General features: G+C 45.1%; 2 protein-coding genes across 2 annotated transcripts; one reads left to right on the plus strand and one right to left on the minus strand.

Annotated features, from left to right (window-relative positions):
• Positions 1–1,045: 1,045 nt before the first annotated feature.
• noa1 (nitric oxide associated 1) lies at positions 1,046–10,380 on the minus strand. Its single transcript, XM_035424841.1, has 7 exons — positions 8,974–10,380; positions 8,353–8,517; positions 7,380–7,591; positions 6,047–6,178; positions 5,583–5,699; positions 4,625–4,742; positions 1,046–4,011 (listed from the first exon to the last, which is right to left on the minus strand). The coding sequence occupies exons 1-7, from the start codon at positions 10,226–10,228 to the stop codon at positions 3,776–3,778; spliced, it is 2,235 nt and encodes a 744-aa protein (XP_035280732.1). The 5' UTR covers positions 10,229–10,380; the 3' UTR covers positions 1,046–3,775.
• Positions 10,381–10,555: 175 nt separating this feature from the next.
• Positions 10,556–24,241, plus strand: polr2b (RNA polymerase II subunit B). The gene is made up of 25 exons (XM_035424840.1): positions 10,556–10,712; positions 11,231–11,303; positions 11,414–11,564; positions 12,079–12,191; positions 12,753–12,972; positions 13,324–13,482; positions 13,867–14,031; positions 14,386–14,582; positions 14,669–14,788; positions 16,004–16,190; positions 17,280–17,423; positions 17,652–17,791; positions 18,104–18,215; positions 18,379–18,533; positions 18,757–18,955; positions 19,519–19,687; positions 19,812–19,908; positions 20,070–20,164; positions 20,318–20,568; positions 21,417–21,506; positions 22,028–22,135; positions 22,455–22,568; positions 22,690–22,850; positions 23,312–23,507; positions 23,913–24,241. The coding sequence occupies exons 1-25, from the start codon at positions 10,694–10,696 to the stop codon at positions 24,000–24,002; spliced, it is 3,525 nt and encodes a 1,174-aa protein (XP_035280731.1). The 5' UTR covers positions 10,556–10,693; the 3' UTR covers positions 24,003–24,241.
• The last annotated feature ends 97 nt before the right edge of the window (positions 24,242–24,338 follow it).

The raw sequence follows: 24,338 nt of genomic DNA on the forward strand, positions 1-24,338 counted from the left end.
AGCCTTTAAAGCTTTAAAACAGTATTTACATTTTTTTATACTATGCACTAGTTTTCACATAGTACACACTTAATCACTTAATATTGTTTGGAATCCTGATCCTTTAGTAAAAATTACACTGTGCCTGTTATTCTATATCAAGTTATGGCATTTCTGAATGCTTTTTCAATGCATCGGTGAAAATCAAATATCAGGTATTTATAAACACTCCAAATACTCAAATAGAAAAATTAGAATCAAAAGCATTTTCAAATGCATTACAGTGCTCCCTCTTTTTAAAGACATTTCTGAATTCAGTTTGAATGACCTGAAAATAGAAGTATTTAATGACACATTTCTAAAATGTGTCTTGTATTTGACCAATGTTATTGGGAAACAATTAGCCCATAGTACTGTGTTACATGTGTCATGTGTAAAACTCTTTAAATGGTGCGCAATAGCAGACTGAATATCTTCCGGCAGATTTAGTTTTTAAAAAATAAAATCAAATATACTTTCCATGCATGAGTTTGATAAAAACATTCACACACACAAACACACACTAGCAGACTGCAATAATGTAGGCTATCTTGAATGTGATGCCAAACTGAGAAAACAGAACGACCGTTTTGTAGAGTTCCGTTGGTAACAACAGGTGTTTTTAAGGGAAATTTTCCATTTTAAGTGCTTAAGGTCATGTCACATATGTAAACCTGTCTAAATGACTCTTCTGATACATGTGCTTTCTCTACTGACTGCTGTCTCTATTTTGCATTTACTGTACACAGATCTGAAATGCATGATGAGATTTTATCAACTTAAAAAAAAAAAAATCAAAAAAGAAAAAACATTAAACAAGACCAGGTCAAAACCTAGTATATGGCTGGACCTCTCCGGCCGACCAATGGTGTAACTTCATAACTCGACCGACCAATGGTGTAACTTCATAACTTGGCCGACCAATGGTGTAACTTCATCACTCAGTCACAGACATTCACGTTTGTAGGGCTGGCCCCGCTGTTGCGGTCCAGCAAAAAATCGTGGTCATACAAATACTGCATTTAACTGTTGAAGAAAGAGGCTGATCTTTTATTGATGAGCAGACATTAATATATTACAATAAAAATATATAAAAATAATTTGCTCAATACAAGTATTATGCGCAATTCAAGAAGGAAAGGGATAGAAAGTAGTTTTACTGTCTTCATGTATGTATCAATAAAAGTTCAGGTTAATTGTATTGTTGATTCTTTCCTCTGACAGTAATGTCACACCATGCCAATGTAAACAATTTTACAATTTACAGAGTACCCTCAACCATAAGAATTTGATACGATCAAACAGTATCCAAGGCAATATTACTGATCCGCAAATCCACTTTAAACAGAACTACGAAAACTGTTAAAGTGCACAGGAGTATTAAAGTATTAACAATAAGCAAAAAGACATATTGCAAGCTTGAGTCAACATATTTTAGTGGATTTCATTTAGATTAGATAGGTAAGTATGCCAAGAGATCACCAGGTAATTGCGATACAAATGGGCGCTGAGAAGGCTTCTATGCATTCTGTCAAAGGATGATGACAAATTATTACATGAGTGAAACCAAGTAGGCAATATCCATGTATAATGCATGATTGTGTCCCTGAAAAAACCCATACATGTGTGTGTACATTCTGAGCCTGGCTAAGACATACAACACTTCCTGTCAGAAACTATGGCATAATTCAGTCAGTTTTAAAGGGCTCCTTCCCTTCATTGTGAAAGGTACCCTGGCATGCCTGTCCCTGCTACAGTACTGCTCCCAGGGGGTCAGGCTAGAGACACTTAAAAGGGCTCGACATCTGACCATCTGGGCTCCTAGACAATTTCAGTGTAGACCCTTGGAAAGGCTTAAAACATGGTAAATAAATACAAATTATATTGATTATTAAATCATTATATAAATTAACCATTTATTATTATTCTTCTTATTATTATTATTATTATTTCTATTTGACAGGACATAAGTGAACCAATTTCCCTAGGAACTGGAAATGTTAATGTCGATGAGTATCTTTTTTGATACTCATTAAGTATTACACAAAACATGGTATATACAGTGAGCTCCGATTGGGACTAAGGTTTACATTTTAATTTTTTATTGATTTGGCTCATGGGATACTACATATTTGGCAACATGCCTGGACTATATGTCGGGTACCCCTGAAACCACGATAAGGAACTAAACATCAAGATATACACAAGATGTACACTCGAAATAGGTCATCTTTGTAATTTTCCACAGGAGAAAAGACAGACTGTTAAATTCTTGCACAATTCAGTTTCACCATGTAGAAATTACAGCACTTTTAATACATAGCTCCCCATTTCAGGGCACCATAATGTCTGGGACATATTGATATTACATGTATGTAAATTAGTCATGTTTAGTACTTTGCATATTCTGTGTCACATATTCTCTGCATGCAATGACTGCTTTAAATCTGTGGCACAGACATCACCAGGTGCTGAGTATCATGTCTGGTGATGCTCTGCCAAACCTGTACTGCAGCCATCTTCAACCACTGCTTGTTTCAGGAGCAAGTTACCTAAAATTTTCTCTTCAGCATATGTAATGCATATTCAGATTGGGTAAATGACTTGGCCAGTCAGGAATTTTCCCGTTTTTGGCTTCGAAAAACTAATTTGTTGCTTTAGCAGAATGCTTGGGATCATTGTCTTGCTGTTCCGATAAAGCGACGTCCAGTGAGTTTGGAGGCAGTAGCTTGAACTTGAGCAGATAAGATGCCACCACCATTGTCATCACTATGTTACAAGTGAATCTTGGTCTCATCTGTACACAAAACCTTTTTATAGAACTCTGCAGGCTCTTTTTTGTACTTCACAGCAAACGGTAACCCGTTCGTCCCAGTTTTGCAGCTAACTGCTAGTTTGCAGCTTGCAGCGTAGCGTCTGCAGGTCTGTTCGTGAAGTACTGTGCAGACAGTACTCAGACACATCCATGCCAGCCACCTGAAGATTGTTTCTGATCTGTCAGACAGGTGTTTGGGGGTTTTTCTTCATTATAGTGAATGTTTGGTCATCAACAGTAGAGGTCTTTCTTGGTCTACCAGGCCCATTGTGTTTACTGAGCTTACTACTGCTCTTTTTCTTAAGGATGTTCCAAATAGTTGATTTTGATAAGTCTAAGGTTTGGCTGATGTCTGTTTTCTATTTTTTTATTTCTCAGACTCAAAGGTTTCTTGACTTTCAACGGCACAATTCTGGTCCTCATGTCGACAAATGCCAACTCCAAAGGCAATCAAAAGCCTAGAACCAGGACTAGATGCTGGAAGCTCTCTTATATCTGTACTAAGGAAGCAATTGAACACACCTCACTTATCAGAAACACCTGCGAAGCAATCTGTCCCAAACACTATGGTACCCTAAAATGGAGGGCGATATATAAAAAGTGCTGTAATTTCTACATGGTGAAACAAATATGTATAAAAATACCTGTTAATAAAAGCTGAGAATGTGCACTTTAACCACATGTGAATTGTTTGATTACAAAATCTAAAATTGTGGAGTACAGACCCAAATCAAGGAAAAAATTATTTGTCCCAAACATCATGGAGCTCACTGTAAATTGATAGAAATATTGCTTTTGTCTTTCATTACGGCAAATATTTCTGATGAATCTCCCCTCCACCTCCCCCCAATTAGGTTGTATAACTGTAACAATATACATTTTTTCTTTATTTCTTGGGGAAAAAGAAACAATAAAAAAGCAAATATCGTGTGGAACAGGCGGTCACTTCTTCTTCTTCTTCACCTTAAGTCTCTCCGCCCCTTTCTCAGACAGGCTACGGTCCAGCAGACCCTGAGGCTTTTTGGTCTTGTAGGCGGCACTCTTCCCCAAACGCTCCCCCTTCAGGTTGACAACGTACGGGAGCAGCGGGGGGTCCCGCACACGGATTCCCACCCCCTCGGGAACGTGCGCCCTGAGCAGGAGCCGGTCTCCATGGTGACCCGTCACTGCCACCCAACCTGGGGGGGGGGGGGGGGGGGGGAGAGAGAGAGAGAGAGAGAGAGTGAGTGTCATGCAGTCACCTCAGCTGTGAACTAGTACAGATTCATCTACTGAAAAAATAGCAATCTTTTCAGGCAAATGACCCTGCTTTTCCATGGCCCTCTGACAATGAAGGACCCAGCATGCGCTCTGTATTTACCTGGTATGCACCTTCTGAAAGAAAACCACCCCACACCACACAGGAACTACAGTCCCCTGGGGAAACTAACGTATGAAAAGCTACACGTGAACATGGTCCTACACGGGAACATGGCCAATAGTGTGCAAGAAAACTTCCAAGAAGTTTTTCCTCTGCACTCTGGCTTTCTCTGTGGGGGTTCTGGCCACGGAAAACCGTTAAAGCTCATGGTTACAAATCCTTTGCTAAATGCACTATAAAAATACAGTTTGATTGATTGATTGATAGATAATAGGATAAATGTTAACACAAGAAAGGGCTACTGTGGCCAATAAGGACGCATTGCTTAGCACCATAGCAGGACACCTCATTACTTCAGAAAAATAATAAATGAGCAATGTGGAGAAAATCCCACTGCTGTTGCTCCATGGGAAGGGGGTTGGAGGGCTTACCCGCAGAAGAGAGCTTGATGTCAGCAGTAGCCTGTGGGAGCCCCTGGCCTTTAAGCTCCAAATCCTGAGGAACCAGCGGTGGGAACTCCCTCATTCGCTCCTCTCCTCCTGTGGGTACCTGAGAGGGGAACACAGAACACCCCTTTAACACACTCCTTCACAGGCAGGGCTTGGGCTTACAAAGCGACTGCTGACCCTGGATCAGTTTTGCCTTACAGCTCATAATAAATAAGGTTTAGTACAGGAGAGTGCTGATCTGAGTCCTGCGCTAAGCCCCTTTATGACTACAGGCCCTGAACTAGAATTAGTTCTGTCTTTTAGCGCGTAATGGACATGGTTTGGACCCAGAGGTTGACCTCCACCTGGCCTCGACCCTTCTCCCTACTGGCTCCCCAACGGTGGAACAACCTGCCAACCTCTGTCAGGTCAACAGAGTTCCTACCTAAAGTTCTGCCGTACCTCTTCAGGAAATACCTCCCCATTTTTCCTGAAGAGGTACGGCAGAAGTTTAGATAGGAACTCTGTTGACCTGCCAACCTCTGTCAGGTCAACAGAGTTCCTACCTAAACTTCTGCCGTACCTCTTCAGGAAATACCTCCCCATCCCCCATATTCCCCTTTCCACAGCTTCCCCCTCTATCTACCCTATCTACCCTATATCCCCCAACACCCCCCCCCCCCCCAAAAAAAAAAAAAATTCTCTACCTAGCCTTCCACATGTTAATTCTACTAACACCTATCACCAGGGTGTTATGGCCCAGCCATTACGATTTATGAATCTAGGCCTTTTCATTGTTCGCTCTCATTGTAAGTTTCTCTGGGTAAGAGAACTAAACGCCTAATATAAAAATGTATGCTGTGATGCATGTTGCAGTGTGAGCATGACTGAGCATTCCAAACTGGGGAGAAAAGCCATTTTGAAAAAAAGACATTCTACGGTCCTTCAAAGGCCCACTCACCCCAAGCAGAGTATTTCCAGCATGCTTCTGGTAGATGACATCAGCTTTATCCAGACTGGTAATGTGAATTGGGAGCAGATTGGACGCGATGACTGAGAACCAGCAGGACTTCTCCCCCTGAGACCAATGAAAACGACAGGGAAGAAACCAGAAAGCCGTTACAACCAATGAGCTGGAAGCCTCAATACCCAGCATTTCTGTACAAAAATAAAGCCTAAAGGCCTATCCCACAAGCCATGACCAAAATAAGAGACTTCTGCACTCCACTTATTTCAACATGAATGCAAACCTGAATAACGTGTCCAATACCCCTAAACTGGGGCTGAGCAAAGGAGGAGGACAGTGTCTCTGGATTAAAAGCTTCACCTTCACACAAACTTAATCTCTTAATTATTTTAATCAGCTGCATCACTTATACAGACATACACTCAGTTGATACGCAGTGCGTGGCACTGTGGAATTACCTCCAGGTAGTCGATTCGTGCCAGAGCCCCCAGAAACATCACCGTCCCAGGTTTCAGCACAAAAGTCCGGGGTACGATGGCGTGAGTGGGCACCACCATCTTCAGCTCCTTTTCAGTCAGCAGACTGAGGACCTGCAGGCCAGGAGGGGAAAAAAGCACACAGAATGAAGCACTGTTTGCCTCACTCTTTGCTTAATTTACAGAATACATATACACGCCAGGTCAGTAGAAACAAGGGGTCTGGCAGTGTTTAAGACAAACATTTTATTGTATTGCCGTTGTAAAGCACTGTGTGTTACAGCCACATATGAAAGTTACGATACAAATATTATGAAGAAGAATAAGAAGAAGAAGGATGATGATTGACAGTGTTATATGCTCAAAGCACAGGAGGCAAATGGTGAGCCTAATGAACAAAAAAAATAGTAATTTTCTCAGCATAAAACAACATTTTTCATGTAGCTGCGGTATTGTTGTCTTATACCACACATGGCTACAGGGATCACATTTCTCAACAAACAAGCTGGTTACCAGTATTGTTTAAAGTTCACGCATGAAAACCTATCCTCTTACAAAGGTTGATTAAAATAAAACCGAAGGTTCATTAAACAGTATTTGGATAAACAGGAGAATTGGCAGAGTGTACCGGTAAAAGAGCTTCAGTACTCAGGTGCACTTCTGCTGCCCTGTTTCCAGGTTACCCTTGAGCAAAGCTAATTACTCCCCAACCGCACTGGTAAAATACTCAGCGGCGTTAATGGGAATATCTGTAAATACAATGTTGGATACACCAGCTGCTGTGATCAAGGGCCTCTGCCATTTTAAAATGAATACTGTAATGTTCATACAGGCTCCAAAGGAGACTCGGAGTCATTTGAGTTAACAGAGCACAGCTTGGGGAGATGCCATGGCAACAATACCTCACATTCGCGTAACGCAGAAGACGAATCTAGTAGCGAGGACGGAAAGTTACTTGAATGCCCTTAATTAGCGTGTTCTGCCGGGGACAGTAAACAACAGCGACAGCCGTTCGGCCCCAGCATGCATAGACGTGTCTTGTGTTGTTCACAGGTGCAACATCACACTACAACCTACGTATTCAAACTCGCCATGTTCCACATCGTGGTTTGTTCATATGATTTAACAACAGGCTATAATGGAGGGTCACCACCACCAACTTCACTAAAAAGACAAGTACTTAAAGACCCAGTCAAGAGAAAATTGTGGGGTGTTTTTCTGGCCAACAAGTGATGTGGGTAGCATTTAAAACAAAAAAGTATAAAAAATTTATGGCCAAAAATCTTTATTTATTTATTTAACTGACGGTACTCACGTCCTGGTCTTTCATGATGCCCGGTGTGTCATATAGCCAGTGAGCATGCTTCAGCTCGTTGTGAGTGAACTCCACCGGGACAGGAGCCTCGCTGAGACCTCTTCCTCCCTCCTCGTCTTCCTCTCCAATGCTGAGGCTCTCGGAGTCAAACTCCACCTCGCCGTGGTCTCTCTGCACCGACGCATTGGTCCGGAACGTTCTCCCGACGCGACCTGAAACGCGGGACGTGTTAAAGACGGGCTGCAGTGCGTTTCAGCATGCGACAGCCCAATCTGAAATAACAAGATCATAAATCAGTGATTGGGAGGCGGGGTGGGATTCAATTCAGGACCTGAAAAAATTTGGCGTCTTTCAAAACACCATTACTGTAAACTGTTAGAAAGCTTGATTGGCAGAGATTCGCCCAATTCAGTCAGACTATCAGTACTGTGTGAATATGATCCTGTAAAAAGTTTGACCCATAAAGTCAATTAAGGTCTACCATTATTTTTTTTTATTTTTTTTTTTTAAACTAACTGCTTTAACACAAATGGAGAGAAGATAAGTAACAACAGTCAGTTGTGGCTTGAAGCCTGGGCTAGTTGAAAGAGATCTTTACAGCTGTGGTGAGTCCATCTTGTTCCCTGTGTTTTGGATTGTGGGAATTAGCGGTGTCCTTGTTTTGGTGTCTTTTGTACACGCATATCTTTGTAAGACTGGGCACCTTTCACTGCTATGATCTCAGTGTAAACATCCTGGGATCTAATGGGGAGGAAATAGCATAACTCATGCTCGTGTTGTTTTGGGCCATTTTGAATTTCTCTCAAAACAACTTGGGGTCCAGACTAGTTTTAAAATTTGGGGTCCAGATGCTCAAAGACAAAAAAGGTGGAGTTAGTGCAAGCAGCACATCTGCCTAGAACTACTGCCTGCAAGGCTATGGCCCTGATTGTCATCATCCTCATCCTCCTCGCTGCTGAAGGCATGTTCTCACCCACTAAGTATCCCTGCCTGCTCAGCTGCTGCAGTGTCCGCAGCTCCTGCCGGTTCAGGTCTGCCTCTGTCTGAGCCGAGTCACTCTTCAGCCTCTCCGACCTCTTGAATATGCGGTATGGAGTAGGATTTATGATGGGGAACTTCAATAGGTTCAGCGTTGTACCTGCAGGGGGCGACATTCAGCATTCAAGGAGGGTTTGGCAGGGACCAGTTATTTCCACTGTAGATGAAACATTAAAAATAAATATAACCCCTCCAACAAAAAACAAAAAAACTGTATATGATTAATACAATTACGGTTTGACCATAAAACTCAGGACCATTATTATAACTGCTTTAGTCAGTAGCTTTGGAATTATATTTTTTAAATAATGGTTGGTCAATCTGTGGACGTCAACAATTGTCTGCTCTACTGAAAAAGATGAATCAATGAAGAATGGCTTTCAATTTCCTTGTATAGGCATTTAACAGCAGTTCATCTCTGTGAACGCCGTTACAATACCCAGTGAATAATACTCAGTGACATCCTATTTAGACAGGGAACGCCCACAAGTGTGAACCCCGCAAGGCCTCGCATTGTGGGCGTGCAAGGAAGCACCGCCCCACAGGTGATAAGTACCTGGCCACGGAGAAATAGTAGCTTTGCGGATGACTTCTGAGGCTTTGGATTTGCAGTAGTCCGACTCCAGCAAAGTGTTAAAAAGCGTCGATTTCCCAGCGTTCGTAGTTCCCACCAGGTATACATCCCCTTTGTATTTCCAGGAGCTCTGGAGACTCGAAATGAGATTTTCAATCCCATAACCCGTTTTGGCGCTTATGAGGTGAATGCCTTTGATGTTGTTATCAACAAGAATACCCATATCAGTGCAATACTGTAGAATTTGGCCCTTGATCCGTTTTAAATAATTATCAGAGTCTCCGGGCAACAAGTCAATTTTGTTTCCCAGCACCACGATGTGCTTATTTTCCCCAATCAGATCCAACAAGTTGGGGATGATGGAGTCCGGGATGTCCAGGAGGTCCAAGATCAATAACACCAACGCTTTCTCCTTTCGTATCCTGCTGACTATATGCCTGTACTCCTCTTTAGACATCTGGACGTTGAGCGCCTTTTGATGGTGTGTGAGCAAGTGGCAACGCTGGCATATCGCATTATGCAGCCTGTTCTCTTCTGTTAATTGCCTGTATTTCTCACTTGGTAAATAGCCGGGCAAATCTGGAACAGTGCAGTGCATCACGGCACCACAGCCGGTGCAGCACGAATCACTGACAGGAACATCGGGGTCCGGACTGCCATAGACTTTTTGACCCTTTTTGGGTTTCTTATTCCTCGTCCTTGGCCTAATTTCTGGGAAGCCGGTGTCGTGAAACTCAATGCACGAATGTGGGTCGACCTCTGCTGCCATCGCGTCTTTTAAAGACTTCAGTTGTAATTCCAATACCCGGGGATCACTCGTCTTCGTCTGAATCTCCTCTTTGGTCCTCGTGACATTATCAGGCTCAATCAGGTTTTGGTTTAGAACCAGGTTTTCAACGGAATCGTCTGGTTTTGTGTAGTCGAGGAAAACAAACTGTTCTTCTGTCTCTGGCTCCACCGAAGCGTAGCGGCCTGATGTGCTTTCCTTCCTAAGCTCCCGTGTTGTTACCTCCGCATTTCGCTCAGTGTTGTACGATCTGAACACCGATATCCGTGCGCTAAGCGATGCTGTGGGGGCTCGCGTTTTCCTTCTGAACGCAGTAAAGTTGGAAATAAGCAATTTAAACGACTCATCTTCTTTGATTCCACACCGCAGCTGTACAGGAGAAACAGACATGCAACGCGAGCAACTTACAGTAGCAAATTGCCTTAACGAAACATGCAACACTCTCTGCATTGTTGTAGATAGTATAAAAACTCAAGTATGAAATATGTTACATACAGAATGGCTCGGTAGACTATAACCTTGAATGTTAAAAAATAAAAACACACGTGAGCTCATTCAGCCAGCATGTTTTACTCTCCCTACATCACCGGAAATGACGTTTTTCACAACGTTTTAATTCTACTGGCTATGTTTTAAATATAAATGCAATATAGCTTTTCTGTTTGTTTCAGAAACAAATAGAATAAATTAAAGTAAATCTAATTACTTCATAGTTGGAAATGTAACAGACAAATTAACAATATTTGCAGTTGATATACAGGAAATGACGCACTAACCATAGAGTTGTTTAGTTCGTTCTGCAATGAGCAGGCCTGCACACTGGGAGATACGCTGAAGGCACCAGTGTTTAGGACAAACACATATAAAGGTGTCCCTTTAACTGAGTGTCTATAAGGTTGGGACTTATCAGAAACCATGTATGATCAAGATGAAGGTGAGTGTGCTTGTTTTTGCTCGTTTGGTTTGTGTTAAGCGCGCCTGCTTGATTCAGAAATTGAATAAAATGTCAGGTAGGTAGCGTTACCTAACTAGCTGGCTAATATGGCGCCATCGTGAACATAACGTAGCTGTCTGAGTCAAATTGTTTTATCTCTATCGTTTCCTATTGTAACGTTATAAATCCAAAATAATTGCAGTCGCTTTGTCATATAACGCTTAAAGACTTTCAGATAGGCTTCAGTAAATAATCGTAGACTAGGTTTTTACACCACATGCAGTTTCAATTCATAATTGAGTGCGTTGCACAAACAGGAGCAGTCTTGTACATTATAAATTGGTAATACTTATTATTTTGCCCTAAAATAAAGTTCTTGGTAGCAAGTAAATGTGTTTTATTTGACCACCTTTAAGTGTGATTAATGACTTAATTGTACATTTGTTACACAAGTTAATACTGAGTGTTAAATTAACAACCGCATAATGCTGAGCGTATTGTCTTGCTTTCCACTGTAGATATCCAGTACGATGAAGATGATGACGAAATCACTCCTGATTTGTGGCAGGAAGCTTGCTGGATTGTCATCAGGTAATATGGACTGCAGTGTAGGTCCAAGTGCTACTTCGTTGTGAGGGTGTTTTGGTCATGCACCCACTCTTTATGCATAAGAATTAACGCTGGCCATCTTCGTCTCTCAGCTCCTACTTTGATGAGAAGGGCCTGGTGCGGCAACAGCTGGACTCCTTCGACGAGTTCATCCAGATGTCAGTCCAGAGGATCGTGGAGGACGCCCCACCTATCGACCTGCAGGCTGAGGCTCAGCACACATCAGGGGAGGTGGAGGAACCGGTGAGTTTCCGCAGTTTCTGGAGGGAGGGGAACAGAGGATGCACAGAGGAAGTAGGGGTTTCGTCATACTTGTTCCTGGTTATGGTTATACACTTTGTTGTATGTCGCTCTGGATAAGAGCGTCTGCCAAATGCCTGTAATGTAATGTAATGTGTTTTGCCACTACACTTCTGCCTCAGTGCAGAGTGTTTTACAATGTAAGGGAATTAAAGCACGTCCACCTGTGTGAAATTAAAAACATTGCTAGACCTGGCTAACATTTCCAGATCAGCAAGTTGTATGTCTGCATTTCATTTTGAAGGTTATTTATTAGATTTATACTGTACATGCTTTTGTCCAGTATAAGTTAAATTAGTTACTTTTTTCTACTTTGTTACTACTTTATTTCTTTATTACAAACATATACATTTCATTGATCTAAATGGATCAAGAGTGCTTTCCTTATTTCCATCCTTATAAAGTACTCCTGACCTTTCCTTTTCTTTTTTTTTTTTTCAATCCCTCCCTTTCTTAGCCACGGTACCTGCTGAAGTTTGAACAGATTTACCTGTCCAAACCCACTCACTGGGAAAGAGATGGAGCGCCTTCGCCTATGATGCCAAATGAAGCTAGACTCCGCAACCTCACGTAAGACCGCCGGTCTGCCAGCCACCTGGAACCCCACTGCTCTTAAACAGGCTTATGGTAACATTCACACTAAAGTGAATGTTACTTTAGCAGGTGCTCTTTGCTCTTATTCAGAGCGACGTACAAATACATGCATTTAACAGGGTAAGTCCTGGAAAATTGAGTTTGGTGGGCAAATTTATGTGCTGGGGAAAATTTTTTGTTTTTTTTAACCCTTGGCTTCAAGCTGGTGGTTATGCATTGCATCTAACTTTTATTTTTAATATGAAGTGAAGTCTGGTTGTGAAGAGTCATGTTTTCTGTATTTGCAGTCTTGTTAGCGTTTGCTTGTTTTGTTGTGTTGTTAAGCAGTGGGTTGTTTAGCCCTGGGGCCTGTATCACAAAGCAGGATGAGTTAGCTGGATAACTACAGTCAGTAAAACCCGGAATGGCTGTTTTCTTCAGTCCATGGTGCAGATTTAAGAGGGTTCCAGGTTTTACTCAGCGCAGTTTAGGTAACTCAGTAATCCTGCTTTGAGACAGGCCCCTGATCAGTTATTAATATGGCCTGTCTGCACACAGGTACTCAGCACCCTTGTACGTGGACATCACCAAGACCATCATTAAAGAGGGGGAGGAGCAACTGCAAACTCAGCACCAGAAGACCTTCATCGGCAAAATTCCCATCATGCTCCGCTCCACGTACTGCTTACTGAGCGGCCTGACTGACCGTGATCTGTGTGAGCTCAACGAGTGCCCGCTGGACCCCGGGGGTTACTTCATCATCAACGGCTCCGAGAAGGTGAGGGGGCCTGGGATGGGGTGTTTCCGCCATGGTCTGAAGACTCATCTATTTAGGCTGTACCTGGGTTAACTATCACTACTTTAATTTGTGTTGTCTCAACCACTCATAGGCATTGACGTAGATTTTTGTCTTGCCTTTTTGAGATTCATTCACCGACAGGACAGGATTAAATCTGTTTCCTGCCTGAGGAGCCTGCAACAGTCTCAGTATAGCAACGATCATGGCCATCATTAATTAAATTGTAAAGTTTTAGGTTTAGGGGACACGCAGTGGTACAAGTGCAGAAAAGCTAGGCCGGATGCAGTATTTTGTACGGTGATTAATTGGGCCGAACTTTTTTTTTTTCAGGTCCTGATTGCCCAAGAGAAGATGGCCACGAACACGGTGTACGTCTTCGCCAAGAAGGACTCCAAGTACGCCTACACGGGGGAGTGCCGGTCCTGCCTGGAGAACTCGTCCCGCCCCACCAGCTCTATCTGGGTCAGCATGATGGCCAGGGGGGGCCAGGTGAGTCTGGGGTGGGGCACCTGCTGGGGGGGTTTGGAAACCGACTCAGTCCGTCAGTGAAGCTCATGAGTGCTGAAATACCCTGAAAGCCAGCAGACCCAGCAGCAGGGACGGAGTGTGGCACAGTGGGTAAGGAACTGCGCTCGTAACCGAAAGGTCGCAGGTTCGATTCCCGGGTAAGGACACTGCCGTTGTACCCTTGAGCAAGGTACTTAACCTGCATTGCTTCAGTATATATATCCAGCTGTATAAATGGGTACAATGTAAAGTGCTATGTAAAAAAGTTGTGTAAGTCGCTCTGGATAAGAGCGTCTGCTAAATGCCTGTAATGTAATGTAATGCACCCCGGGACCTGAGTTTAATTTCCTGGTTTTTGTCCCGCAGGGTGTGAAGAAGAGCGCCATTGGTCAGAGGATCGTCTCCACCCTGCCCTACATCAGACAGGAAGTGCCCATCATCATTGTGTTCCGCGCCCTGGGCTTCGTGTCTGACAGAGACATCCTGGAGCACATCATCTACGACTTCGACGATCCCGAGATGATGGAAATGGTGAATAAATCCTCTCACTGCTCAAACGCTCTGCTCTAACTCTGAGAAATACCCTGCCGCCATGTTGAGTGGATCCCAGAATGAGTTGTATTGCTAGTTCACTGTTAGTTCAATGTTTGTTGAGTGGGTTTCTTCCCCCAACATATGTCTTGTTTGGTAATATTCAAAATTAATTCAAAACACTTGACTTCCTGTAGTTTATTTCTGTTTTACATATTAGGTTTAATGTAAGACTGATATTTTAAACCTACTGGAAACTTGTTTGAGTCACAGTTAACAGTGAAAAGCGCTCTGGCATGATTCACTAAATATGTTGTCGTCGTTCCCCCCCCCCCTGTACACACAAACACACAGGTGAAGCCGTCCCTGGATGAGGCCTTTGTGATCCAGGAGCAGAACGTAGCGCTGAATTTCATTGGCTCTCGCGGTGCCAAGCCCGGCGTCACCAAGGAGAAGAGGATCAAGTACGCCAAGGAGGTCCTGCAGAAGGAGGTGCTGCCCCACGTGGGAGTCAGTGACTTCTGTGAGACCAAGAAGGCCTACTTCTTAGGGTGAGGGCTGCATGTACGCTGTTAGAGTGAAGGAAAAGGCGAGGTGCCGCTGTGCTCAGCGTTACAGCCGCTGTCTCTGGCTGCAGGTACATGGTCCACAGGCTGCTGCTGGCCGCCCTGGGCAGAAGGGAGCTGGACGACAGGGATCACTATGGCAACAAGAGGCTGGATCTGGCCGGTCCGCTGCTGGCCTTCCTGTTCCGAGGGTAAGATGCCAAAACTTCACATCAATTACCATACGGAAGTATACCGCTGTGTGCTGTACGTGTGGCCGTTTTTGGACAGTATATTGATAGATATATTTAGCAGCGGTTTAATGTATTGCTGTTTCTTAAAGTAGAAGTATTTAGTGTGATTGCCAATGTATTGTGATGTGCTGAAATATGTGGCATTTCTGTTGGGGTTTTACCTGAAGGTGGTGGGAACGAAGGTTTGAGCTTCGACTTCCTGTTTCGTTTACTGCGCCATTGATTCAGCCAGGTCTTTGACCCCCTTTAGACCTGGCTTTGACATGCCTTTCGCGTGATCGGGTAGCAGTCGGACAGGGCTTTGACCTCATAAAAATACGGGTGTGAATGCGCCAAAGAGGTACTGAGGATGGATTGTGATCCAGTCACCCAAACCACCTCTGGAGGTTGTCAGAGACGCGTTGTGATGATAGAGTAAACAACCGTACCGCAAAACACTTGTGCAAGGTGCTGGGTTACAGGAACATATTAACATCAGAAAAGCAAATACTCGCACACTAGCTTGATGCTCAAAAAAAAAACGGAATAAATGTATTTATTTTTCCATGTGGATGGTTAACGTTTGGGCCATATCACCTTCATCAGACCGCATTGAACACAAGTGTAAATGCGAATGCGTTTTCAAATCACATGCACCAACTGCATACGTTTGCATTTGTCTCTGCTGTGTGTGTTTGTTGTTTTTCCGGTCCATCATCAAATTGCTATTTTCGTCTCCGGTTACTGTTTTGAAAAAGCTGCCATTTGCCATTCCCTGGTGGGGACTAGCTCTTTGAATTTTGTGCTCGATACTTGTGGATAGCGATTGCTTTATTTGACTTTGCGGTGTGTGATCTTAATTCTTCGACCTTGACTCTCGTTTTGCCATTCTACTCGCCACATAGTGACTCTGGTTAGTCGGTGTTCTAAGCGAGATTGCACATCCTTCCCTCGATACAATCTGGATATGAGACGCATATGAGATATGAGACACATGTTAATGCTAGGTGTAAAGGGGGTCTATATGGCTGTAAAGTTGTGTGGTTTAAAATAAAAGAAATATATATATATATATATATTTTATTTTTTTAATTTTTACATTTTTAATAAATATCCCCCCAGGCTGTTCTGTTTGTTGGGCTTGTAAACGATGAGGTTACGAGTTTTATTACAAGTTACGGTTGTTCCTTTCAGGATGTTTAAAAACCTGCTGAAGGAGATCAGGATCTACGCGCAGAAGTTCATCGACAGAGGGAAGGATTTCAATCTGGAGCTGGCCATCAAGACCCGCATCATCTCTGACGGGCTCAAGTACTCCCTGGCCACCGGGAACTGGGGCGACGTGAAGAAGGCCCATCAGGCCAGAGCGGGGGTGTCCCAGGTAAGACTGGGGGGGTGCAAAGCGGGGGTGTCCCAGGTAAGACTGGGGGTGTCCCAGTAATTAGGTGGGGCACTAAAAGGTGCATAGCATCAGACCAGCTGAACAAAGCAGGAGAACCACCCTGTCCTGCCTCAGCAGTGACCTCTAACACAGTTTTTTGTTTCTCTGCTCTTTGGTGGCCTTAATCCAGATTTTGAAAGGTTGGCTTGTCTCTGTTGCATTTAGTCTCTGTTAGTCTACTGTGAAGTGGATTTTTACACTTATCATATTGTTTAGCCTAATGCTTCGCTTTCTTTTTCTTTGTGTTCGGTGCCTTGACCTTGCACCTGTATTTTTAAAGATAAGTGTTCTCTGTATACTGCCCTGATGGCCCGGTTCTGAAATTGGCACTAGATTAAGACCCCAGTCTGAGAACACAGGGCATTCAAACTAAATTATGCCCAGCTTCTCGGCCATTGTGCCACTTATACAACAGCTTACCAACAAAAAAGTGTAATTGTAAACATGCCTTTCAGAATACATGTTTGCTTTATTCTGTTCATAATAGATGAAGTATCCTCTATTTTAACTTTCATATGTTAAATTAATCAATGGAGCTAAGTTCCAATACATGGTTGTACATGCATCGCCTTTGTGAGAAAAAAGATTGTGTTGGCGTGTGTTCCACAAGTAATGGATTCATCCATTACTCCTACCCATCCCTAATTAAGACCCTGTGCTCAGTGAGTGATAATAATGATAATGAAAATCCTCTCGTCTTCGTGCTCAGTGAGTGAATGATAATAACGATAATGATAATGCTCTTGTCTCTGTGCTGAGTGAGTGAGTGAATGATAATAACAATAATGCTCTCGTCTCTGCTCAGTGAGTGAGTGAATGATAATAACAATAATGGTAATGCTCTCGTCTCTGTGCTGAGTGAGTGAGTGAATGATAATAACAATAATGCTCTCGTCTCTGCTCAGTGAGTGAGTGAATGATAATAATGATAATGCTCTCGTCTCTGTGCTGAGAGTGAGTGAGTGAATGATAATTCTCGTCGCTGTGCTGAGTTAGTGGGTGAATGCAGGTATCCTCTTTTCCCTGCAGGTGTTGAACCGCCTCACCTTCGCCTCCACCCTGTCCCACCTCCGGCGCGTCAACTCCCCCATTGGGCGGGACGGCAAGCTGGCCAAACCCCGGCAGTTGCACAACACCCTGTGGGGCATGGTGTGCCCCGCCGAAACCCCAGAGGTACGCTGGGAAACCCGACTCGGTAGCAGGTCGTCAAGTTTGCCATAGCTCCACCGCAGTTGTGTCATTGAGCACCTGGTTGCCTAGAGACTGAGTAAGACTGTGTTCAGTTCCAGTATTGAGGAGTTTTTGGTGTGGGTTGCAACCAAAAGAATCATGTCAAACAGAATTATAAATTTGAGTGTTGGGTTTTTAGGTTTGTGAGTTGATTTGCGTAATTCCCCACAGGGCCACGCTGTGGGGCTGGTGAAGAACTTGGCACTCATGGCCTACATCTCTGTGGGCTCCCAGCCCTCCCCCATCCTGGAGTTCTTGGAGGAGTGGAGCATGGAGAACCTGGAGGAGATCTCCCCAGCCGCCATCGCTGAGTGAGTCCTGCTCCCGCCAGCAGGGGGCAGCAACCACGCAATATCCAGTTATTTAAAAAAAATAAATAAATAAAGTACACATGAACAAGCAGCAGTGGGAATTAGTCATTACATTACAAGGCTTTTTAACATTGAAGAGTGCCTTAGAATTGCTTTGTTACATATTTGGTTAAAGTTATCCCCATTCCAAAGAGTAGCTTCATATTAGTGCAATGAAGTGCAATGCATGCCATCTCTTGCCAAGTCTCAAATGTCATTGCTGCTGGAGTTTTGGTCCGAGGCCTCATGGCGGTTTTGTCCTGTTCCTTACAGCGCCACGAAGATCTTTGTGAACGGGTGCTGGGTGGGGATCCATAAGGACCCGGAGCAGCTGATGAACACTCTGAGGAAGCTCCGGAGACAGATGGACATCATCGTGTCTGAGGTACTGCCATTCTCACTTGATTCTAGATTCTTTTTTTCCATGGTTTGCTCTGAAGTAGCCATGGATTGGTTGTGTGTGGGAGGGAGCAGTCTGTAGTAGCTACCGTCTGTAACAAGGCTTTAAGTTGCTTCCTCTCTCTCTCTCCCTCTCTCCCTCTCTCTAGGTGTCGATGATCAGGGACATCCGGGAGAGGGAAATCCGTATCTACACAGATGCAGGGAGGATTTGTCGCCCTCTGCTGATCGTGGAGAAACAGAAGCTTCTGCTGAAGAGGAGGCATATTGACCAGCTGAAGGAAAGAGAGTACAACAATTACAGGTGAGCCTTTCTCTCTCTGTTTCTTTCCCCCTCTCTCTTAAAAGGTGTGATTTATTGAATGCAAGGATTTAGCGTTGTCTGCCCTGTGATTGGGGTGGCATTGCACCTTGTTTCTTATTGGCTTTCTGATTGGTGGAAGCTGTTAAGCGTGTTCTGAGTGCGTGCCCTGTGATTGGCGGAGGTGCCTGAACATCTTCTGTGTGTGGTCTGCGATTGGCTGCAGCTGGCAGGACCTGGTGGCCAGCGGGGTGGTGGAGTACATCGACACGCTGGAGGAGGAGACCGTGATGCTGGCTATGACCCCCGATGACCTACAGGAGAAGGGCGTGGCCTACTGCTCCACCTACACACACTGCGAGATCCACCCCTCCATGATCCTGGGCGTGTGCGCCTCCATCATCCCCTTCCCTGATCACAACCAGGTACGGCCTTTGACCCTCCCATCCACCCCCTCAGCCAGTCAGTGCAAATCTCCTGCTTTAAACTTTAACAAGCCAAGGAAGTAGTTGAACTAATGTACCTCACCATAGCTGCTCAACGATGTAATCTTTAACAGGATTAGTTCATGTATTTATAAGTATGCCTTTTACAGTTTTCCATTCCATTCATTTTACTGTGCTTTGTTTGTATTCCGGAGACCCTTGAATTTAATGCATTTTTTTAAATAATGTGTTTGAATGTGTTGTACCTGTTATGTTAATTTTATATTGTGATTTGTAACTTTGTTGCAAAATAAATTGCTTATAGAGTAGATGTATTCAATGTAGAGTGAATTAAATTGAATGGATGGCATATTCAACAAGCAGTGCTGCTGTCCAAGTAGATCCACATATTGGGGAAGTACTAGCCTTGATTAATGTGTTTTACTACTACAGATGGACTGTACTATAAATATGATCATGGTGTAACCACTAGGAACGTGAGTTGTTACCTGTTGTTAATCTGTTTAGATAAATTTAGATCCTTTACCCTCTTCCTCTTACAGTCGCCCAGGAACACGTACCAGTCCGCTATGGGTAAACAAGCCATGGGCGTGTACATCACCAACTTCCACGTGCGCATGGACACCCTGGCCCACGTGCTGTACTACCCACAGAAGCCCCTGGTGACCACCCGCTCCATGGAGTACCTGCGCTTCAGGGAGCTGCCAGCAGGTGGGGTTGTTTCTCACATTGAACTGGAGTCCCATCTCCCTTACCACTGCAGACTACAATGGCCGTAAATTAGGAAATTCAGTGTTTGTAGGGTTGTAATACTTTTTTTAAAATACCTCTGCAGGCATCAACTCTATAGTGGCCATTGCCTCGTACACTGGGTACAATCAGGAAGACTCGGTCATCATGAACCGTTCTGCCGTCGACCGTGGTTTCTTCAGGTAAGGACAGGTGTCCATTCTCCCACGTGCATTACGCATTGCGTCATGTGATACGAAAACAAGTTTGACATGGGAATATTAGTACAGACTCCATAAAGTAACCAGGTCAGCACTTTGTAATTGTTGTGACTGAATGTGAACAAAATTCCCTGTGATTCCAGGTCCGTGTTCTACCGCTCGTATAAGGAACAGGAATCCAAGAAGGGCTTTGACCAGGAGGAGATTTTTGAGAAACCCACACGTGAAACTTGTCAAGGTGAGTCAATGTAATGCCTTCTATCGTGGTGTTTTTGTATAATCTGTCAGTTTTGCGCATTTCCTTTGGAAAGAGACCATTTGAGGTTATATGGTTGTACGGCTACATAAACGGTGTAGAAGTTTCTAGAAGTTCACCGCGTCCCTTCCGCAGGCATGCGGCACGCCATCTACGACAAGCTGGACGACGACGGGCTGATCGCGCCGGGCGTGCGCGTCTCCGGGGAGGACGTGATCATCGGCAAGACGGTGACGCTGCCGGAGAACGACGACGACCTGGACAGCACCAACCGGCGCTACACCAAGCGCGACTGCAGCACCTTCCTCCGCACCAGCGAGACCGGCATCGTGGACCAGGTCATGGTCACCCTCAACCAGGAGGGCTACAAGTTCTGCAAGATCCGGGTGAGCCTGTGCTGGGGTCGCTCGACACCAGGGTGGCAGCTCCTATTCTGTCTTTCGCTTCTGAAAGGAGAGCAGACAGTCCACCCTCTATATGTGCATTTCCACTGTGTTTAGATGGGATGGGGGGGGGGGGACCGAGAGGGTTACAGATAGAGGTGGGATCACAGCACAGAAGGCGCCTTGGCACTTAATCAAACTCCCAGCTGTTGACTTTTATAGAGCTTATGCACCCCTATGGCCAGGGGGTGCTTCTGTTCACAGCTGTGCATTCTTGTTCTAGAAACAGAATCTGAGCACATTTAACTGCGCACAAATCATTATGATGCGTAAGTAGCGTGGGAGTAAACACGGGGCTGTACGCGCGTGTTCATTACATGTACGAGTGCTCCATTCTAAACGCATGTTCATGACACACTACCGGTGTGTGACTCTAAACTGAGGTTGCGAGTCTGAATACAGCAGACTGCACACACGTGCTAATGAAACGTATAGCGATGTGCGTACGCAAGATAAACTCATGAATTTGACACATGCCAGCGTGTGATTTTGCACACAGAGCTTTCTGATTAAGACTGACTGTAAATGTGTGCTTGTCTCTAAGAGCTGTGTGTGCAGGGGTCACCTCAGTTAAGGTTTTTTTTTTGTAAACCAGGCAGGGATCGTTTGTATTAAAGGTTTATCGTGGTATTAAAGGTGTGAGGTTGCCAGGCTCTTGTGTGTAAAGATGAAACGCGCATTGCTGAGGCAGCGCGGCGTTTCTGAGCTCGTTTCCGCGTAGACGGGCCGGGGCGGGTTTTCCCTCTCTGCCTGGGCTTGAGCTCCCCTCCCCTCTCGGTCGCCTCCCGCAGGTTCGGTCCGTGCGCATCCCCCAGATCGGAGACAAGTTCGCCAGTCGGCACGGGCAGAAGGGAACCTGCGGCATCCAGTACAGGCAGGAGGTAAAGAGCCACCGCACCCTCAGACTCAGCCCTGTATTCATTCAGCATTTCTCCTTACCTTTGACTGGCAGGCAAACGCCAGCGATGCACTTTTTTTTCTTCACAAACTCAGTTTGGAGAGTTAGTCTGTGATCGCTGAACTTGCCCGACTGTAAAGAAGAAAAAATCTTTTCACACTTCAGTCGAATTTTAGGACAACAGGCCTCAAAATGTCATTCTGTCATATAAACTGGAACCTTGATTTTGAGTTACTACTGCTTACTCTGCTAAGCCAGCTGGAGCTCAAGCTGGCGGTGTGTGTTAAGAGTGTGCTTCTCAACTGCTGATAACAGGAAATCCTTTCTTTAAATATGGAGTTCCTGTGCCTCTGTGAGGGAACATTCCACCCGCAGTGGGTGGGGCCAAAGTGAACACAACAGAGTACATACAAGACAACCGGACCAATCACTGAATTAGTGTGTGTGTACGTGCGTGTGTGTGTGTGCGTGGACAGTCTGTATTCATGTTCTCTTTTTCCTCAGGACATGCCCTTCACGTGTGAGGGCATCACCCCTGACATCATCATCAACCCCCACGCCATCCCCTCTCGAATGACAGTCGGCCATTTGATCGAGTGTTTGCAGGGGAAGGTACGGCTCTTCCTGAAGTCCTCTCTCCCCTTCCTAAAGTCCTCTCCTCTCATCCTAAAGTCTTCTTTCATGTTCTCTTCCTAAAGTCCTCTCTCCTCTTCCTAAAGTCTTCTTTTCTGCTCCTAAAGTCATCTTCCTAAAACTCTCTCCTCTCTATTCCTCTTTGCTCCTCTCCTCTCATCTTCTCTCAGACCTCGTTGGTCTCATTTCTTCTGGTTGGTGTGAAACGGTTCTGCAGAAATTATGATAAGAGCGTCTGCCGAACGCCTAGATGCGCCGTACAGGTGCCGGAGTTCACCCCTCTCCGCCCCTCCCCCAGGTGTCCGCCAACAAAGGCGAGATCGGCGACGCCACGCCGTTCAACGACGCCGTGAACGTGCAGAAGGTCTCCAACCTGCTGTCCGAGTACGGCTATCACCTGAGAGGCAACGAGGTGAGCTCGCCTTCCTGCCCCCCCCGGCGTCCGAGGGGTTAATAAAGCCTTCTGGATTAACTAGGACCCTCTGACCCCCGACCCCTGACCCCCCGACCCCTCCTCCGCCTGCGCAACACAGGTGCTGTATAACGGTTTCACCGGCCGCAAGCTCACCTCCCAGATCTTCATCGGGCCCACCTACTACCAGCGCCTCAAGCACATGGTGGACGACAAGATCCACTCCAGGGCCCGCGGGCCGGTGCAGATCCTCAACCGGCAGCCCATGGAGGGCCGATCCCGGTGAGAACCCCCCCTTCTGGGGGCCCCGCGTGGGCGTGGTTAATGGGGGGGTTTGCGAGGATTCTGTGCGAACGCGGCTTGCTACACCTGAGGTTTCGGGGCAGGGTTGCAGTGAACTGCATTTCAGTTCAGTCAAATTCAGGAAATGAATTGCAGTTCAATTCGTTAATAGTGAAGTTCCCCTTAGAACGGGTATCTCAATCTCCAGTCTTGGATGGCCGTATTATCTGCTGGTTTTTGTGGTTTCTTTAGCCAGCCAGTGACTTAAATTATGTTCTGAAACGCACCGAAAACATAGCTGACGCTGCAAACCCTCCTGGACTAGAATTTGAAATATCAGCCATTGGTACTAGCTTTTTCAATTCATTTCCGTACAATATTTTAGCAGAGCTTGGTGTTCCTCCCTATGTGTTTGCCCCCTGGTCTGGGTGTGTGATTGACGCTGTCTGTCTGTCGCTCAGGGACGGGGGCCTGCGTTTCGGGGAGATGGAGCGGGACTGTCAGATCGCCCACGGGGCGGCGCAGTTCCTGCGGGAGCGGCTGTTCGAGGCCTCGGACCCCTACCAGGTGCACGTGTGCAACCTGTGCGGCCTGATGGCCATCGCCAACACCCGCACGCACACATACGAGTGCCGGGGCTGCCGCAACAAGACCCAGGTATCGCCCGCTCGCCGCCGCCCCCTGGAGGGCACAACTGCTATGCCACTACACTGTTTTACAACTGTCCCCGCTAGGGTAGGACTACTACTTCCTGTAGGCCATGACTGCCGTGCCCCTGCTCATGATTACTGCTGTTCCCTGGGCAGCTTCTCCTCTTTAAACCTAAGATGTTTTGTAACTGGTGGTGTTACAATGAAGTAAAACACATTTTAAAATGCAGGTAACAAAGAGGTGAGGTAGACAATGGAATTAAAAAAAATGTTTAAAAAAAAAAAAAGAAGAAAAAAAAGTTGAAAAATATGTATGCACACACACGTATGTATGCACGCGCAAACACACAGTTTGGGGGAGGTGCGGAGGGGGAGCACACTAACCAGGCCTGTTCCTGCATCTCTGTTTCAGATCTCCCTGGTCCGGATGCCCTACGCTTGTAAGCTCCTCTTCCAGGAGCTCATGTCTATGTGTATCGCGCCTCGTATGATGACCAACTAGAGTTTGGGCTTGTTGACAGGACGTCACAACGTCGAAGCTTGACAAGGATGGAGGTGCAGTTTTGGCTACGGAATCCAGGATATTTAAATTGTTCTCGCAGGCAGTCACTGAGACGGTTTACTTTTGGTAAGAAAAGTATTATTCCTCTAGGGATGTCGCTGAGAAGAAACGCAATAATGCGTTGGTTTTTTTTGTTATTGTATTATGTGGGAAATGAATAAAGTCTGATTTGTAATATGGTGGCTGTTTCCATTTTCTAAAAAAAAGATTTTGGCTGATGACCTCCAAATCAGCCCCATAATGCAAGGGGACGTGTGCTTTCCTGCTTTTCCTGAT

Source organism: Anguilla anguilla, chromosome 7, assembly GCF_013347855.1.
Source record: "Anguilla anguilla isolate fAngAng1 chromosome 7, fAngAng1.pri, whole genome shotgun sequence".
NCBI lineage: Eukaryota > Metazoa > Chordata > Actinopteri > Anguilliformes > Anguillidae > Anguilla > Anguilla anguilla.

What these genes read in the sequence shown, in the direction of transcription:
- noa1 (XM_035424841.1), bottom strand. Translation starts at nt 10,228, where the DNA reads ATGCAGAGAGTGTTGCATGTTTCGTTAAGGCAATTTGCTACTGTAAGT. An exon ending in TACTATTTCTCCGTGGCCAG is followed by an intron (nt 8,518 to 8,973) that starts GTACTTATCACC and finishes CGCCCCCTGCAG; the next exon opens with GTACAACGCTGAACCTATTG. An exon ending in CAGGCAGGGATACTTAGTGG is followed by an intron (nt 7,592 to 8,352) that starts GTGAGAACATGC and finishes CCCGCGTTTCAG; the next exon opens with GTCGCGTCGGGAGAACGTTC.
- polr2b (XM_035424840.1), top strand. An exon ending in GCTAGACTCCGCAACCTCAC is followed by an intron (nt 12,192 to 12,752) that starts GTAAGACCGCCG and finishes GTCTGCACACAG; the next exon opens with GTACTCAGCACCCTTGTACG. An exon ending in CCCATGGAGGGCCGATCCCG is followed by an intron (nt 22,851 to 23,311) that starts GTGAGAACCCCC and finishes TCTGTCGCTCAG; the next exon opens with GGACGGGGGCCTGCGTTTCG.